Source organism: Anomaloglossus baeobatrachus, chromosome 1 (assembly GCF_048569485.1).
Source record: "Anomaloglossus baeobatrachus isolate aAnoBae1 chromosome 1, aAnoBae1.hap1, whole genome shotgun sequence".
NCBI classification, from domain to species: domain Eukaryota; kingdom Metazoa; phylum Chordata; class Amphibia; order Anura; family Aromobatidae; genus Anomaloglossus; species Anomaloglossus baeobatrachus.
The window spans coordinates 571530852-571547693 of record NC_134353.1 but is presented as its reverse complement, the minus strand read 5'-3'; the positions used below and the strand labels follow the sequence as shown (position 1 = coordinate 571547693).

At 50.6% G+C, this 16842-nt stretch overlaps 1 protein-coding gene across 1 annotated transcript in view; it reads left to right on the top strand.

Moving 5' to 3' along the window:
* The window catches only part of UHRF2 (ubiquitin like with PHD and ring finger domains 2), a 205725-nt gene that overhangs the window by 175007 nt on the left and 13876 nt on the right, over nt 1-16842 (top strand). Inside the window, exons 11-13 of the mRNA XM_075317479.1 lie at nt 1341-1503; nt 1643-1780; nt 2515-2752. Of these exons, the coding sequence (XP_075173594.1) occupies nt 1341-1503; nt 1643-1780; nt 2515-2752 (539 nt within the window). The remainder of the gene's footprint in view (nt 1-1340; nt 1504-1642; nt 1781-2514; nt 2753-16842) is intronic.

The window sequence follows — 16842 nt, the reverse complement described above, 5'->3', positions numbered from 1 at the left end:
TAACAATTACGTTACTTGTCACTTTAGTATTAAAGGGAAACTGTCACCTCAAGAATTACTGTTTACCAGCTGATACAGAGTCATTCTGCTGGAAAATGGCTTCTAAAACCCTGGTGAGCCAGGTTACTGAAAGAGCAGCCATAGGGAGAAATTTATTATTTTTTTCTCTGGCACAACTGCCTTCCAGTCATTGCATGCAACAGAGAGCAGTTAGGCCATGTCCACATACAGCAGTTTAGTTGTAACAACAAAAATGCACCTTCTCTGGCAGAAAAACGCATCTTCTGGCAGAAAGGCGTTTTTGACGAGTTTTTTTTCCATGTGTTTTTTTTTTTTTACGAAATCAATGGCTGGAACGGCTAAAAAACGCACAAGCAATTGACTTACTGCAGTTTTTTTGTCACACAAAAACTGCAGACAGAAAAAAGCAACTTGTGCACAGCAAATCTGATTTGTCATAGACTTTGCTGGAGAAGGAAAGACATGCAGGTTTTGGCCACAAACTGCACCGAAAAATGTGGCAAAAACGCAGAATGCGCATGGGGCCTTAGTCACCATTCAGTTATACAGTGAGAGCGGTGTGGTCACTCCTCAGTATTGACAACCTGCTGAACAGCATGTGTGTGTGCAGAGCAGGCTGTCACTCAAGGTATTGGGGAGTGTTACCAGCAGGCTAACTGTGTAGTGAGCAATGACTAAAAACACTCCCTACGCACCCTGATGACCGGAAGTGAGTGGCTGTTGGTGGAATATAACTTCATATTCTCCTTTCCATCGCCCATTCAGTAAGCTCGCTAACCATGGGTTTAAACCAAATTTACCCTATATCTGCAGCTAAATAGCTTTACTCAAATTGACAGGTTCCCTTTTAAAGAAGCACTCCCATGAAGTTTTTTTTTTTCCTTTTTAAACTAAATTTGTGTATATAGTGCAGTGTGTGTAATTATTGTCACCTACTACGTCTCTGGTAACCAGTATCGTTCTGTTCCTCTTCTCAGTGATGTCACAGCTCGTCAGATTATCTCACGCACTCTGCTCCATGCATGAGCCATAAATCTTACAGTATAACCTTTTGGAGCCTCAGTCTGACACTCCGTAGACTTGCATTGTAAAGTAGACTGGCTGGTCACGCAGACCAGTGGTGATGTATCTGAGAAGGGGAATGGTGCTGGTTACTGGAGAAGTGGTAGGTTAGTTATATCAACACGCACACACGTATATACAAATGTCATAAAAAAAAAAAAAACCTCATGGAAAAGCTTCCTTTAAGCTTTTGCATTATGCACTTTTAGTAATGATAAACAATAACTGATATGCTTCCCTGTTGTATAATCTTGTAGGGCCCTGGCTCTAAACTGTGATGCAGGCCTGAATGATAAAGATGGAGCAGAGTCTAAAAATTGGAGAGCTGGAAAACCTGTTCGAGTTGTGCGGAGTTCCAAAGGTCGTAGGATCAGCAAATACGCCCCTGAAGATGGCAACAGATATGATGGCATTTACAAGGTCTTCCACAACAGAGGAATTATTTCCATATTTAGGCTTATTGTTAGCTTTTCTGTTTATTGTTTTATGTATGTTTTTAATAATGAAACTACAGGAAATAAATTGAATTGTTCTAAATAGGTTTTTTTTTTTTATTTAGGTGGTAAAATATTGGCCTGAAATAGGCAAGTGTGGGTTCCTGGTGTGGCGCTATCTTTTACGAAGGGATGACATGGAACCTGCTCCATGGACAGCAGAGGGCATAGAACGTTCAAAGAAGCTTGGGCTAACCTTGCAGGTAAGAAATACAATGTATGTGCCATTGATTCCATGGTGCTGTACATGAGAAGGGGTTACATACAAATGCAAATATAAATTATAGTAAGCAAACTAACAATGACAGACAGACTAATGGAGAGGGGAGAGAGCCTGCCCTTGCAGACTTAGGGTAAGTTCACACAGTGCGTTTTTCGCCGCGTTTTTGCACATTTTTCGGGTGCGTTTTTGGCCTCAAAACTGCATGACTTTGCTTCCCCAGCAAAGTCTGAGTTGTCATTTTTGCTTTCCGCACACAACTTTTTTTTTAGCTGCGTTTTTGAGCTTAAAAAAAAAAAATGGACATGTCAATTCTTTCCTGCGTTTTTCTGCGTTTTCCCCCCATGCAGTGCATTGGAAAAATGCAGAGATCAAAAACGCACCAAATCGCGTCAAAAACACATGCTTTTTTTGCCGCGGGTGCGTTTCTAGCGACTAAAAACGCAGTGTAAAAAAAAACGCAGCGTGTGCACATAGCCTTACATTCTACAGGATAATGGGGAAGGAGACAGTAGGTGGGGGGTTAGCAGTCGTTCTGGTGGGGATGAAGTGGCAAGGGGTCATTGCAGGCTGTAAGCATTCTTGAAGCGATTGGCTTTCAAGTTCTGTCTGAAGGTTACGAAAGTTACAAATGATCTATGTTAACATATTGGTTACATCTGGCTACAATTTATGGGCGCTAAAAATCTTATTTTAAATGATTTGTATTTTATATAGTTTCCAGAAGGATATTTGGAGGCCATGGCAAACAAAGAGAAGAAAGATAAGGTTAAGAAGCAGCCGGGGAAATCTGAGCCAAGTAGTCCAGATAGCCCCAACATTCAGACTCCTCAAAGTATTGCAGGGAACCAGAACAAAGAAGAAAACGCAGATCAACACAGCCATTCTACCCGTACCAGTTCCAGGCACAGCAGCACTCAAAGCAATGGAAACCAGAAAAGACTTATTGAGGATGGTAAAAAAAACAAAGTAGAAGCAGCACTGCAAAATAGTTATGGTGAAAATGGTGGTTTATTTCACCCAGCAACATTTGATTTCTTTGTCGCTCCATTGGGAGACCCAGACAATTGGGTGTATAGCTACTGCCTCCGGAGGCCACACAAAGTATTACACTTTAAAAAGTGTAACCCCTCCCCTCTGCCTATACACCCTCCCGTGCATCACGGGCCCATCAGTTTTTAGCTTTGTGTTGAAGGAGGCACACAATGCTCCACATTTTAGTCAGCAGCAGCTGCTGACTATTTCGGATGGAAGAAAAGAGGGCCCTTAACAGGGCCCCCGGCATGCTCCCTGCTCACCCCACTGAGTCGGCGGTGTTGTTCAGGTTGAGGTACCCATTGCGGGTACAGAGGCTGGAGCCCACATGCCGCTTTCCTTCCCCATCCCTTAGGGGCTCTGGGTGAAGTGGGATCCTAACCGGTCATCCAGACACTGGGACCGGGCTCCCTCCGCAGCCCCTGGTGGTATCTGCCGGACAGGAGACTGAGTATCGTCAGGGACAAGGCCCTGCAACTACAGGTACTCTGTGTCCCCTTTGGGACGGTGCATGGAGCACCTGGGCCTCAGACGCTGCAGCGCCTGCAGTGTTTGTTTTTTGTCCGGGACTACTGCGCCGGCCATGCCTGCTTGTCGGCCGCGGTTTCTACTTTAGTCCCCGGCTTTTGCGGCCTAGTACATTAAACGCCCGCCCACGAGCCTGCCAGTCAGGGGCAAGGGCGGGACGGTCGGGCTGACGCCGACAGTGAGGGCTGGAGCACACATAGCTGTCCTCCTCCCCCCTCACTATTCCCTATGGGGCACCAGATTCCCGCACTTTTGTAAGTCCGCCCACGGCTCCCTCCTCCCCTGTGAACGCCGACAGCCATGTTTTAACACATCCTGCCGGTGGAGGACGTCTGGCTGCAGCTCTGGGAGACCCGAGGCAGGGAATCTGGTGGCCACACACCGCTGGAGTGGTTGGTAAGCCACACCGGTTACCGGTGCTGGTCCCCCTGGGGTGCTGACCTGTATATAGATACATTATATTTGTATACTTTTCCGGTTCAGCTGTATTGTTAACTTGTGGCTATATACCCTCAGTGATCACGCTCCTGGGAGACAACAGCATGTCGTTCACAAGGAGCAAGGGGGCCAAGGCACAGGGTTATTTTGCTACCTGTACCTCTTGTGCGGCTTTGTTACCTGCAGGTTCCACCTACCCTCACTGTGAGCAATGCTCGGCCCCTGTGGCACTCGCTCAGCCGGAGCCTGAGGCACTAGGGGGTCCCTCGGCCCAGGTAGAACCACCGGCCCCCCCTGTCCAGATGGCAGGGACAGAGTTTGCTGTTTTAGCCGACAAACTCTCTGAGTCGCTTTCTCATTCCATGACTCAGTCTATGGATAAATGGTCTGTTAAGTTTCTAGAGGTTTTGCAGTCCAGACCGGCCCTTATACAGGCCCCGGGCACTGCGGGATCACCCCCAGGCCCCTCTCGGTCTGCGACTAAGCGTGTTCCTGGTGTGGCCTCTAGTTATTACGTGCAGGACTCCGGCACGGACCGCAGTCCCAGACCGGCTAAGCGGGCTCGCTTAGAATCTTCCCCGACTTCTTCACGCAGTTCGGGGTCTCAGCTTGAGGATTCTCTAGAGGAGGAGGCGGAGGTCGCAGCTCAGGACTCTGATCCTGACGTTGCTCTCAATCTGGATACACCTGAAGGGGACGCCATAGTAAATGATCTTATAGCGTCCATCAACCAGGTGCTAGATCTGTCTCCCCCAACTCCGCCTACAGAGGATTCGGCTTCACAACAGGAGAAACACCAGTTTAGGTTTCCTAAACGTACACGGAGTGCTTTCTTCGATCACTCTAACTTTAGAGATGCTGTCCAGAAGCACAGGGCTTTCCCGGACAAGCGCTTTACTAAACGCCTTAATGACACACGTTACCCCTTCCCCGCTGACGTGGTTAAGGGTTGGGCTCAGTGTCCCAAGGTGGATCCTCCAGTCTCTAGACTGGCGGCTAGATCCGTAGTAGCAGTGGCTGACGGTGCATCGCTCAAGGATGCCACGGACAGGCAGATAGAGCTCCTACTGAAATCCATCTATGAAGCCATAGGCGCGTCTTTCGCCCCAGCCTTTGCAGCAGTGTGGGCACTCCAGGCTATCTCAGCTTGTCTGTCTGAGATTAATGCGGTCACCCGTACCGCTGCGCCACAAGTAACATCTTTGACTTCTCAGGCGTCAGTATTTGCATCCTACGCCATGAATGCGGTCATGGACTCGGCTAGCCGTACAGGGGTAGCATCCGCCAATTCTGTGGCAGTCCGCAGAGCCATGTGGCTACGCGAATGGAAGGCAGACTCTGCTTCCAAAAAGTTCTTGACCGGTTTGCCTTTTTCTGGCGACCGACTGTTTGGCGAGCGGTTGGATGAAATTATTAAGCAATCCAAGGGAAAGGACTCGTCCTTACCACAACCCAAACCAAACCGACCTCAGCAACGGAAAGTTCAAGCGAGGTTTCGGTCCTTTCGGCCCTCAGCCAGATCCCAACCCTCCTCGTCCAACAGACCACAGAAGAGCCAGAGGAACTCTTCTGTATGGCGGTCTAAGTCACGTCCTCCAAAGACTGCTGGAGGCACCGTCTCCAAGGCGGCCTCCTCATGACTTTCGGCCGCCCCAAACCGCATCCTCGGTCGGTGGCAGGCTCTCCCGCTTTTGCGACGCCTGGTTGCCACATGTCCAAGACCGATGGGTGAGGGACATTCTGTCTCACGGTTACAGGATAGAGTTCAGCTCTCGTCCTCCGACTCGTTTTTTCAGAACATCTCCGCCCCCCGAGCGGACCGTTGCGCTTTTTCAGGCGGTGGACACTCTGAAAACAGAAGGAGTGGTGATCCCCGTTCCCCTTCAGGAACGCGGTCGCGGTTTTTACTCCAATCTGTTCGTGGTGCCAAAAAAGGACGGCTCATTCCGTCCCGTTTTGGACCTAAAATTGCTCAACAGACATGTGACAACCAGGAGGTTTCGCATGGAATCCCTCCGATCTGTCATCGCTTCGATGTCCCAAGGAGACTTCCTAGCATCAATCGACATCAAAGATGCCTATCTCCATGTGCCGATCGCTCAAGAGCATCAACGCTTCCTGCGTTTCGCCATCGGGGACGAACACCTTCAGTTTGTGGCACTGCCTTTCGGCCTGGCGACAGCCCCACGGGTCTTCACCAAGGTCATGGCATCCGTCGTAGCGATCCTTCACTCTCAGGGCCACTCGGTGATCCCTTACCTAGACGATCTCCTAGTCAAGGCACCCTCACGGGTGGCTTGTCAACACAGTCTGACCGTTGCTCTGGAGACTCTCCAGAGGTTCGGGTGGATCATCAATTTTCCAAAGTCAAAATTGTCTCCGACCCAGTCACTGACGTACCTCGGAATGGAGTTTCATACTCTCTCAGCGATGGTCAAGCTGCCGCTGGACAAACAGCGGTCGCTGCAGACAGGGGTACAATCCCTTCTTCAGGCACAGTCGCACCCCTTGAGGCGCCTCATGCACTTCCTGGGGAAGATGGTGGCAGCAATGGAGGCAGTTCCATTTGCGCAATTTCATCTGCGTCCACTCCAATGGGACATTCTCCGCAAATGGGACAAGAGGCCGACGTCCTTGGACAGGAACGTCTCTCTGTCTCTGGAAGCCAAGACCTCTCTTCAGTGGTGGCTTCTCCCCACTTCTCTGTCGAAAGGAAAATCCTTTCTGCCCCCATCCTGGGCTGTGGTCACGACGGGCGCGAGCCTGTCAGGATGGGGAGCGGTTTTTCTCCACCACAAGGCTCAGGGAACCTGGACTCCGACAGAGTCCTCCCTTCAGATCAATGTTCTGGAGATAAGGGCAGTGTATCTAGCCCTCAAGGCGTTCCATCGGTGGCTCGAGGGCAGGCAGATCCGCATACAGTCGGACAACGCCACGGCGGTTGCGTACATCAACCACCAGTCGTCAAGCCTTCCAAGAAGTCCGGCGGATTCTGCTGTGGGCGGAGGCCACAGCCTCCACCATCTCCGCGGTTCACATTCCGGGCGTAGAAAACTGGGAAGCAGACTTCCTCAGTCGCCAGGGCATGGACGCGGGGGAATGGTCTCTCCACCCGGACGTGTTTCAAGAGATCTGTTGCCGCTGGGGAACGCCGGACGTCGATCTCATGGCGTCTCGGCACAACAACAAGGTCCCGGCATTCATGGCACGGTCTCAGGACCACAGAGCTCTGGCGGCGGACGCCTTAGTTCAGGATTGGTCGCAGTTTCAACTGCCTTATGTATTCCCTCCTCTGGCAATGCTGCCCAGAGTGTTGCGCAAGATCAGGTCCGACTGCCGCCGCGCCATCCTCGTCGCTCCAGATTGGCCGAGGCGGTCGTGGTACCCGGATCTGTGGCATCTCACGGTGGGGCAACCGTGGGCGCTCCCAGACCGACCAGACTTGCTATCTCAAGGGCCATTTTTCCATCTGAATTCTGCGGCCCTCAACCTGACTGTGTGGCCATTGAGTCCTGGCTCTTAGCATCCTCAGGGTTGTCTCAAGATGTCATTGCCACTATGAGACAGGCCAGGAAGCCAACGTCAGCCAAGATCTATCACAGAACTTGGAGGATCTTCTTAGCCTGGTGCTCTGAGAGGGGGTTTATCCCCTGGCCGTTTGCCTTACCCAGGTGTCTTTCCTTCCTTCAATCGGGATTGGACAAGGGTTTGTCCCTCGGCTCTCTCAAAGGTCAAGTCTCGGCGCTTTCCGTGTTTTTTCAAAAGCGTCTAGCCAGGCTTCCGCAGGTCCGCACGTTCCTGCAGGGAGTTTGCCACATAGTCCCACCTTACAAGCGTCCGCTGGAACCCTTGGATCTCAACATGGTTCTACGGGCTCTTCAAAAACCACCTTTTGAGCCGCTGCGGGATGTCTCTCTATCACGTCTTTCGCAGAAGGTGGCATTTCTAGTGGTGGTTACTTCACTCCGTAGAGTGTCAGAGCTTGCAGCGCTGTCATGCAAAGGCCCTTTCCTGGTATTTCACCAGGATAAGGTGGTTCTGCGTCTGGTCCCGGACTTTCTCCCTAAGGTGGTGTCCACTTTTCATCTCAATCAGGATATCTCCTTACCTTCATTTTGCCCTCATCCAGTTCACCAATGTGAAAAGGATTTGCATTTGTTAGATCTAGTGAGAGCACTCCGGATCTACGTGTCTCGCACGGCGCCCCTGCGCCGCTCTGATGCGCTCTTTGTCCTTGTCGCTGGCCAGCGTAAGGGGTCGCATGCTTCCAAGTCTACCTTGGCTCGGTGGATCAAGGAACCGATTTTTGAAGCCTATCGTTCTTCTGGGCTTCCGATTCCTTCAGGGCTGAAAGCCCATTCTACCAGAGCCGTGGGTGCATCCTGGGCATTGCGGCACCAGGCTACGGCTCAGCAGGTGTGTCAGGCGGCTACCTGGTCGAGTCTGCACACCTTCACGAAACACTATCAGGTGCATGCCTATGCTTCGGCAGATGCCAGCCTAGGTAGGCGAGTCCTTCAGGCGGCGGTTGCCCACCTGTAAGAGGGGGCCGTGTTACGGCTCTTTTTATCGAGGTATTCTTTTACCCACCCAGGGACTGCTTTTGGACGTCCCAATTGTCTGGGTCTCCCAATGGAGCGACAAAGAAGAAGGGAATTTTGTTTACTTACCGTAAATTCCTTTTCTTCTAGCTCCTATTGGGAGACCCAGCACCCGCCCCTGTTCCCTTCGGGCTGTTTGTTCTTTTGTGTACACATGTTGTTCATGTTGAATTGTTCTTTTGGTTCATGGTTTCAGTTCTCCGAACATCCTTCGGATTGAATTTACCTTAGACCAATTTATAAGTTTTTCCTCCTTCCTGCTTTGGCACCAAAACTGATGGGCCCGTGATGCACGGGAGGGTGTATAGGCAGAGGGGAGGGGTTACACTTTTTAAAGTGTAATACTTTGTGTGGCCTCCGGAGGCAGTAGCTATACACCCAATTGTCTGGGTCTCCCAATAGGAGCTAGAAGAAAAGGAATTTACGGTAAGTAAACAAAATTCCCTTCTTTCTGATTTGAAGCTTCTATTAAATAGGTTATCCTGTTTAAATCCATAAGTTTGCAGCCATTGTATGTGGTTGCAGACTTGTGAATCCTCACATTGAACTCCAAGTGAGGATTCGCCGGTATATGCATACTCCAAGCCAAAATCCATCTACAGGGGTGCGGCCTCATTCAATACACTTGCATTGAGCAACGCCATGCTGATTTATCCCAATTTATAGAGAGACCAGAGTATCTACTAATCGTACTAATAGTAGATATAACATATGGTACAGTATTTTCGACCTGTACTATGAAGATTACCATGTCTTCTGCATAAAGTACAATAGTATCTGTCCAATCTGCTATAGTGAAACCTTTAATGAGTGTTGAAGAACGTATACTTATTGCTAAGGCCTCCATGGCTAAAGCAAAGAATGTCAGAGAGAGGGGACAGCCCTGTTGTGTCCCTTTTCCCAGATAAAATGATGTAGAGGGGATGTTATTGGTCACTATTTTAGACCTTGGGACTGCATATAACATATGGATACACTTAGAGAACTTGGGACCAAATTCAAATTTCTGAAGGAAAGCAGAAAGAAAGGGCCATTCTAATGAATGAAAGGTGTTAGCCGCATCACGCCAGGCCAATGCTCAGGTGTTGTCTGATAGTAATAAGCTATATTGACAATAGATTATGCTCTTCTAATGTTGATTGAGGTACTTTTCCCAGGCATGAATTCAGTTTGATATGGGTGTATGATTTCAAGGATGACTTTGTCTTATAGCCAGTATTTTAGCGAAGATGTTATAATCAACATTTACTATAGAGATTGTACGTTAAGATTTATACTTTAGAGGGTTTTTCCCTTCCTTTTTTTAGAGGGGTTTCTTGGGAGGTTTATGAAAACACCTCTAGGAGGTGAAGCATGCTGGTATCTGCTATACAACTCCAGAGGTAAACCATCAGGGCTGGACGCTTTACACAAAGCCATATCCACAAAGGTTGTATTTACTTCCTCCAGGGTAATAGCAGCATCTTGAAGGGACTTCAAACAACAAATTGCGCAAAATGACATAAAATAAGTAAGTGAGATCCTTGGCCACAGTCATGTGCTGGTTGTGGGCGTTTCTATTAGGTCAATAAGCCGTCATTCACCCATCACGCGTCGCTCCATACCTGGAGACGCCCACATCAGCAGTGACGATGCGGGTGTCGGCATTGCTATGCGCCAAACAGGAAGCTTCTTCAGTCACGTGCTTGCTGACCCTATCAGCTGTGTTCTCGCATTACTTAAGAGCGGTATTTTCAATGGGTTCACATCACTCTCTCCCTGGAAAAAGACTTTGCGTCGAAACGCGCGTAGGAGATTTCCAGACAGGACATATTGTCCCCTCAGGTAATGTGGTTTTCACCCTGACCACTTTAGTACAACTATAATCATGCACTTGTGATCCCTTTTCAGTCTGGTTACTTTGGCAATCAGTGTTTATATTTTAACCCCTGATGAACTGCATATTTGATTAACTAATTAAGATTGGGCTTTACTATATAATTGTCCCTGATATATGGTTGATATCTCTTGGGGTGACTTGTTTACTGTGATACCAGGGAATATTACTAATAATTGCACCAGGAATTCACGGTTTCATTTACATTGTTTGCCTAGTGGTTTATACAACTGATGGGGTTGTTCTCAGCCCCCTAGTGTACTTTGCCTTATGTATGTGGATCTTTTCTACTTTCTATTATTCTTAATTACGTTGTGCATGTATTTATTAAGTAATATTTTGGCAATTTGCCTTTAACTGCATTATAATGACCTGTTGTGAACAATGGCCTTTGTCTTCATTTTTCTGCTGATGTCATGCCTACCAAAATAGCATTTTTTTTTTTGTTTATTGAATTCTGTAATAATAAATTGAATTATTTTATGTCATTTTCCGCAATTTGTTGTTTGATGTTCTATTGGTTAGCGCTGACAGAGGGTCATATACTTGGTTGGGCTTTTTTGCCTTTCTTGACCCTTATTTTTAGCAAGTGTTTGATATCTTGAAGGGACTGTTGGAAGGGACTTAAGTTAGAAAATTTCAAATGAAACACATGAGAGGCATACTGATACATCAAAATTACAAGCTTTAAAAATCTGGAGCTATACAACTAATTATAGTATCCATAGAACCATTGGAGGGTATCCTCTGCAGATGTAACAATGAGGCCATCAGGTTCTCGAATCTTAAGTATGATGCTGGCGAACCATCAAAGTAATTTGCTTGATTGATTTCCGAGTTCAAAATAGGATTGACGCGTAAAAAATAGTTTGCGTTTAGACTTATGCCAGCGTCACACGAGATGATCCATCGTGCGATATGTCATCGGTGGTCACGGTTTTCGTGACGCACATCCGGCATCGTTTGCGACGTCGTTTCGTGTGACACCTACGAGCGTCTCAGAACGATCGCAAATCGGTTACAAATCATGTATCGTTTACACGTCGTTTATTTTTAAATAATCGTTTATTCTTCCCTGCACCGGTTGTTCATCGTACCCGGGGTAGCACACATCGCTCTGTGTGACACCCCGGGAACGATGAACTGCAGCTTACCTGCGGCCGCTGGCAATGCTGAAGGAAGAAGGTGGGCGGGATGTTTATGTCCCGCTCATCCTCGCCCCTCCGCTTCTATTGGCCGGCGGCTGTGTGACGTCGTTGTGATGCCGAACGTCCCACCCCCTTCAGGAAGTGGATGTTCGCCGCCCACAGCGAGGTCGCTCAGCAGGTAAGTACGTGTGACGGGGGTATAACGACTTTGTGCGACACGGGCAGCAATTTGCCCGTGACGCACAAACGACGGGCGGGTACGATCACTCGTGTGATCGCACGATAGATCGTATCGTGTGACGCCCACATTAGAGTACATATTGCGTATAGAGGCTTTGGGAATACAACCACTCTAATCTGTTTTCATTTAACAGGTTAGATATGTAAGTCTGCTCAGCTTCTCTCAATCTGAATTTAACCCCTTAACGACCGCGGACAGTAAAATTACGTCCTAGCAGTCATAACGTTACTGCCCGCAGTCTGCCGGCAGCAGCATACCGCGATCGGCGCACATCTCAGCTGATTTTCACAGCTGAGATGTGTGCCTGCAAGTCACGAGCAGAATCGTTATCTGCTCGTGCCATTTAACCCCTGTAATGGCGCTGTCAATATGTTTCAGCCAAAGCTGGTTAAGCTGCCAAAAGGTCATATTAAAGTACCACCAGATTTTTACTCCTCTGTTTGAAATCTTGTGAGAAGCACCTGGTCGTGGCCGGTTTATGATGAAATTCTAAACTTTCTTTGTCGCTCCATTGGGAGACCCAGACAATTGGGTCTATAGCTTCTGCCTCCGGAGGCCACACAAAGTATTACACTTAAAAGTGTAAAGCCCCTCCCCTCTGCCTATACACCCTCCCGTGCATCACGGGCACCTCAGTTTTTATGCTTTGTGCGAAGGAGGCACACATGCACGCAAGCTCCACAATTTAGTCAGCAGCAGCTGCTGACTATTTCGGATGGAAGAAAAGAGGGCCCCTAACAGGGCTCCCGGCATGCTCCCTTCTCACCCCACTCTGGTCGGCGGTGCTGTTAAGGTTGAGGTACCCATTGCGGGTACAAAGGCTGGAGCCCACATGCTGTTTTCCTTCCCCATCCCTTAGGGGCTCTGGGTGAAGTGGGATCCTAACCGGTCACCAGGCACTGGGACCGTGCTCCCTCCGCAGCCCCTGGGGGAATCTGCTGGACAGGAGACCGGGTATCATCAGGGACAAGGCCCTGCTACTCTGAGGTACTCTGTGTCCCCTTGGGGACGGCGCATAGAGCGCCTGTGTAACGGACGCTGCAGCAGCTGCTGGGTGTGTTGGTGCACCAGGACTACCGCGCTGACCGCGCTTGTTTGCCGGTCGCGCTTTTAACTTTACTCCCCGGCTTTTGCGGCCTAGTACCGCATATTCCCGCCCCCGGGCCTGCCAGTCAGGGGTAAGGGCGGGACGCTGCACTGAACGTCAGCGCTGAGGGCTGGAGCATACTGTGTATCCTCCTCCCCCCTCTCTGAGCACCGTGGGGCACCAGATTCCCGCACTTTTGCAGGCACGCCCACGGCTCCCTCCTCCTCTCTGGACGCTGGCAGCCATTGCTATCAGCACTTCTGAAGCAGAGGGGAGACAACGCTGAGCTCCACAGCTCTGGGAGGCCCAGGCAGGGAATCTGGTGGTCACACAACCGCTGCGGGCGGTCGGTAAGCCACACCTGTTACTAGGTGCTGGTCCCCCTGGGTGCCGTAGTGCATATTATATGCTTATACTGTATACATTACTCTGTACGGCCGCACTATTGCTCCGGCTATATACCCTCTTTGATTGCTCTTAAAGGAGACTACAGCATGTCGTCCGCAAAAAGCAAGGGTGCCAAGGCACAGGCTTACTTTGCTACCTGTACCTCATGTGCGGCTATGCTTCCTGCAGGTTCCACCTACCCTCATTGTGTGCAATGCTCGGCCCCTGTGACACTCACTCAGCCGGAGCCTCTGCCACGGTCGGGACCCTCGTCCCCGGTGGGACCACCTGCTGCCACTGTCCAGGTGACAGGGACAGAGTTTGCAGTATTCGCTGACAAACTTGCTGAGTCTATGGATAAATGGTCTGCTAAGATACTAGAAGCTTTGCAGTCCAGACCGGTAATACAGGCCCCGGGCACTGTTGAATCATTGTCCCCAGGCCCCCCTCGGTTGGAGCAGCAAAGTGCTCCTGGGGCGACTCATAGGTCCCACGGTGAGGACTCCGACACAGACCGCAGTCTCAGACCGGCTAAGAGGGCTCGCTGGGAGCTTCCCTCGACTTCATCACACTGTTCAGGGTCTCAGCATGAGGACTCTCTGGAGGATGAGGAGGAGGTGGCAGATCAGGGCTCTGATACTGACGCCGCTCTCAACCTTGATACCCCTGAGGGGGACGCCATAGTGAACGACCTTATAGCGTCCATCAGTCAGGTGTTGAATCTTTCCCCTCCAGCTCCTCCGATTGAGGAGTCAGCTTCTCAGCAGGAGAAATTCCGTTTTAGGTTTCCCAAACGTACACGGAGTGCGTTTCTTGATCACTCCGACTTCAGGGATGCAGTTCAGAAACACCGAGCTTTTCCGGATAAGCGCTTTACTAAGCGCCTTAATGACACACGTTACCCCTTCCCCGCTGACGTAGTCAAGGGTTGGGCTCAGTGTCCCAAGGTGGATCCGCCGGTCTCTAGACTGACGGCTAGATCCATAGTCGCAGTGGAAGATGGTGCATCACTCAAGGATGCCACTGACAGGCAGATAGAGCTCCTGATGAAATCCATCTATGAGGCTATCGGCGCGTCCTTTGCTCCGGCATTCGCAGCCGTATGGGCACTCCAAGCTATCTCAGCTTGTCAGTCTGAGATTAATGCAGTCACACGAGCCGCTACCCCACAGGTTGTGTCCTTAACATCTCAGGCGTCGGCGTTTGCGTCCTACGCCATGAATGCTGTCCTGGACTCTGCTAGCCGTACGGCGGTAGCATCCGCCAATTCTGTGGCAGTCCGCAGGGCCATGTGGCTACGTGAATGGAAGGCAGACTCTGCTTACAAAAAGTTCTTAACCGGGTTGCCATTTTCTGGCGACCGCCTGTTTGGCGAGCGATTGGATGAAATCATTAAACAATCCAAGGGAAAGGACTCGTCCTTACCCCAGTCCAAACCAAACAGACCTCCACAAAGGAAGGTTCAATCGAGGTTTCGGTCCTTTCGGGCCTCAGCCAGGTCTCAATTCTCCTCGTCCAACAGGCCACAGAAGGGTCAGAGGAACTCCGATTCATGGCGGTCTAAGTCACGTCCTAAGAAGAACGCCGGAGGAACCGCTCCCAAAGCGGCCTCCTCCTGACTTTCGACCTCCCCAAACCGCATCCTCGGTCGGTGGCAGGCTCTCCCGCTTTTGCGACGCCTGGTTGCCACATGTCCAAGACCGATGGGTGAGAGACATTCTGTCTCACGGTTACAGGATAGAGTTCAGCTCTCGTCCTCCGACTCGTTTCTTCAGAACATCTCCACCCCCAGAGCGAGCCGATGCTCTTCTTCAGGCTGAGCACTCTGAAAGCAGAAGGAGTGGTGATCCCGGTTCCCCTTCAACAATGGGGCCACGGGTTTTACTCCAACTTGTTTGTGGTGCCAAAAAAGGACGGATCTTTCCGTCCCGTTCTGGACCTAAAACTGCTCAACAGACACGTGAAAACCAGGCGGTTCCGGATGGAGTCTCTCCGCTCCGTCATCGCCTCAATGTCCCAAGGAGACTTCCTAGCTTCAATCGACATCAGGGATGCTTATCTCCATGTGCCGATTGCACCAGAGCATCAGCGCTTCCTGCGCTTCGCCATAGGAGACGAACACCTTCAGTTCGTGGCACTGCCTTTTGGCCTGGCGACAGCCCCACGGGTCTTCACCAAAGTCATGGCAACTGTGGTAGCAGTCCTACACTCTCAGGGACACTCGGTGATCCCTTACTTAGACGATCTGCAGGTCAAGGCCCACTCTCGGGTGGCATGCCAACACAGCCTGAACATTGCTCTGGAGACTCTCCAGAGATTCGGGTGGATCATCAATTTCCCAAAGTCAAAATTGACACCGGCCCAATCACTGACATATCTTGGCATGGAGTTTCATACTCTCTCAGCGATAGTGAAGCTTCCGTTGGACAAACAGCGGTCACTACAGACAGGGGTGCAATCGCTCCTTCGAGCCCAGTCGCACCCCTTGAGGCGCCTCATGCACTTCCTAGGGAAGATGGTGGCAGCAATGGAGGCAGTTCCATTTGCGCAGTTTCATCTGCGTCCACTTCAATGGGACATTCTCCGCAAATGGGACAGGAAGTCGACGTCCCTCGACAGGAACGTCTCCCTGTCTCGGGCGGCCAAGGCCTCCCTTCAGTGGTGGCTTCTTCCCACTTCTTTGTCGAAGGGGAAATCCTTCCTGCCCCCATCCTGGGCTGTGGTCACGACGGACGCGAGTCTGTCGGGGTGGGGAGCGGTCTTTCTCCACCACAGGGCTCAGGGTACATGGACTCAGCCAGAGTCCTCCCTTCAGATCAATGTTCTGGAGATAAGGGCAGTGTATCTAGCCCTAAAGGCGTTCCAGCCGGGGCTGGAAGGCAGGCAGATCCGAATTCAGTCGGACAATGCCACAGCGGTGGCATACATCAATCACCAAGGCGGCTCACGCAGTCGGCAAGCCTTCCAGGAAGTTCGGCGGATTCTGCTGTGGGTGGAAGCCACAGCCTCCACCATCTCCGCAGTTCACATCCCGGGCGTAGAAAACTGGGAAGCAGACTTTCTCAGTCGCCAGGGCATGGACGCAGGGGAATGGTCTCTTCACCCGGACGTGTTTCAAGAGATCTGTTGCCGCTGGGGGATGCCGGACGTCGACCTTATGGCGTCCCGGCACAACAACAAGGTCCCGGCATTCATGGCGCGTTCTCAAGATCACAGAGCTCTGGCGGCAGACACGTTAGTTCAGGATTGGTCGCAGTTTCGACTGCCTTATGTATTTCCTCCTCTGGCGATGCTGCCCAGAGTGTTACGCAAGATCAGGTCCGACTGCCGCCGCGCCATCCTCGTCGCTCCAGACTGGCCGAGGAGGTTGTGGTACCCGGATCTGTGGCATCTCACGGTAGGCCAATCGTGGGCACTACCAGACCGACCAGACTTGCTGTCTCAAGGGCCATTTTTCCATCTGAATTCTGCGGCCCTCAACCTGACTGTGTGGCCATTGAGTCCTGGATCCTAGCGTCCACAGGGTTATCTCAAGAGGTCATTGCCACTATGAGACAGGCCAGGAAACCAACATCCGCCAAGATCTACCACAGGACGTGGAAGATCTTCTTATCCTGGTGCTCTGATCAGGGGTTTACTCCCTGGCCATTCGCCTTGCCCACTTTTCTGTCCTTCCTGCAATCCGGAATGGAAAAGGGGTTGTC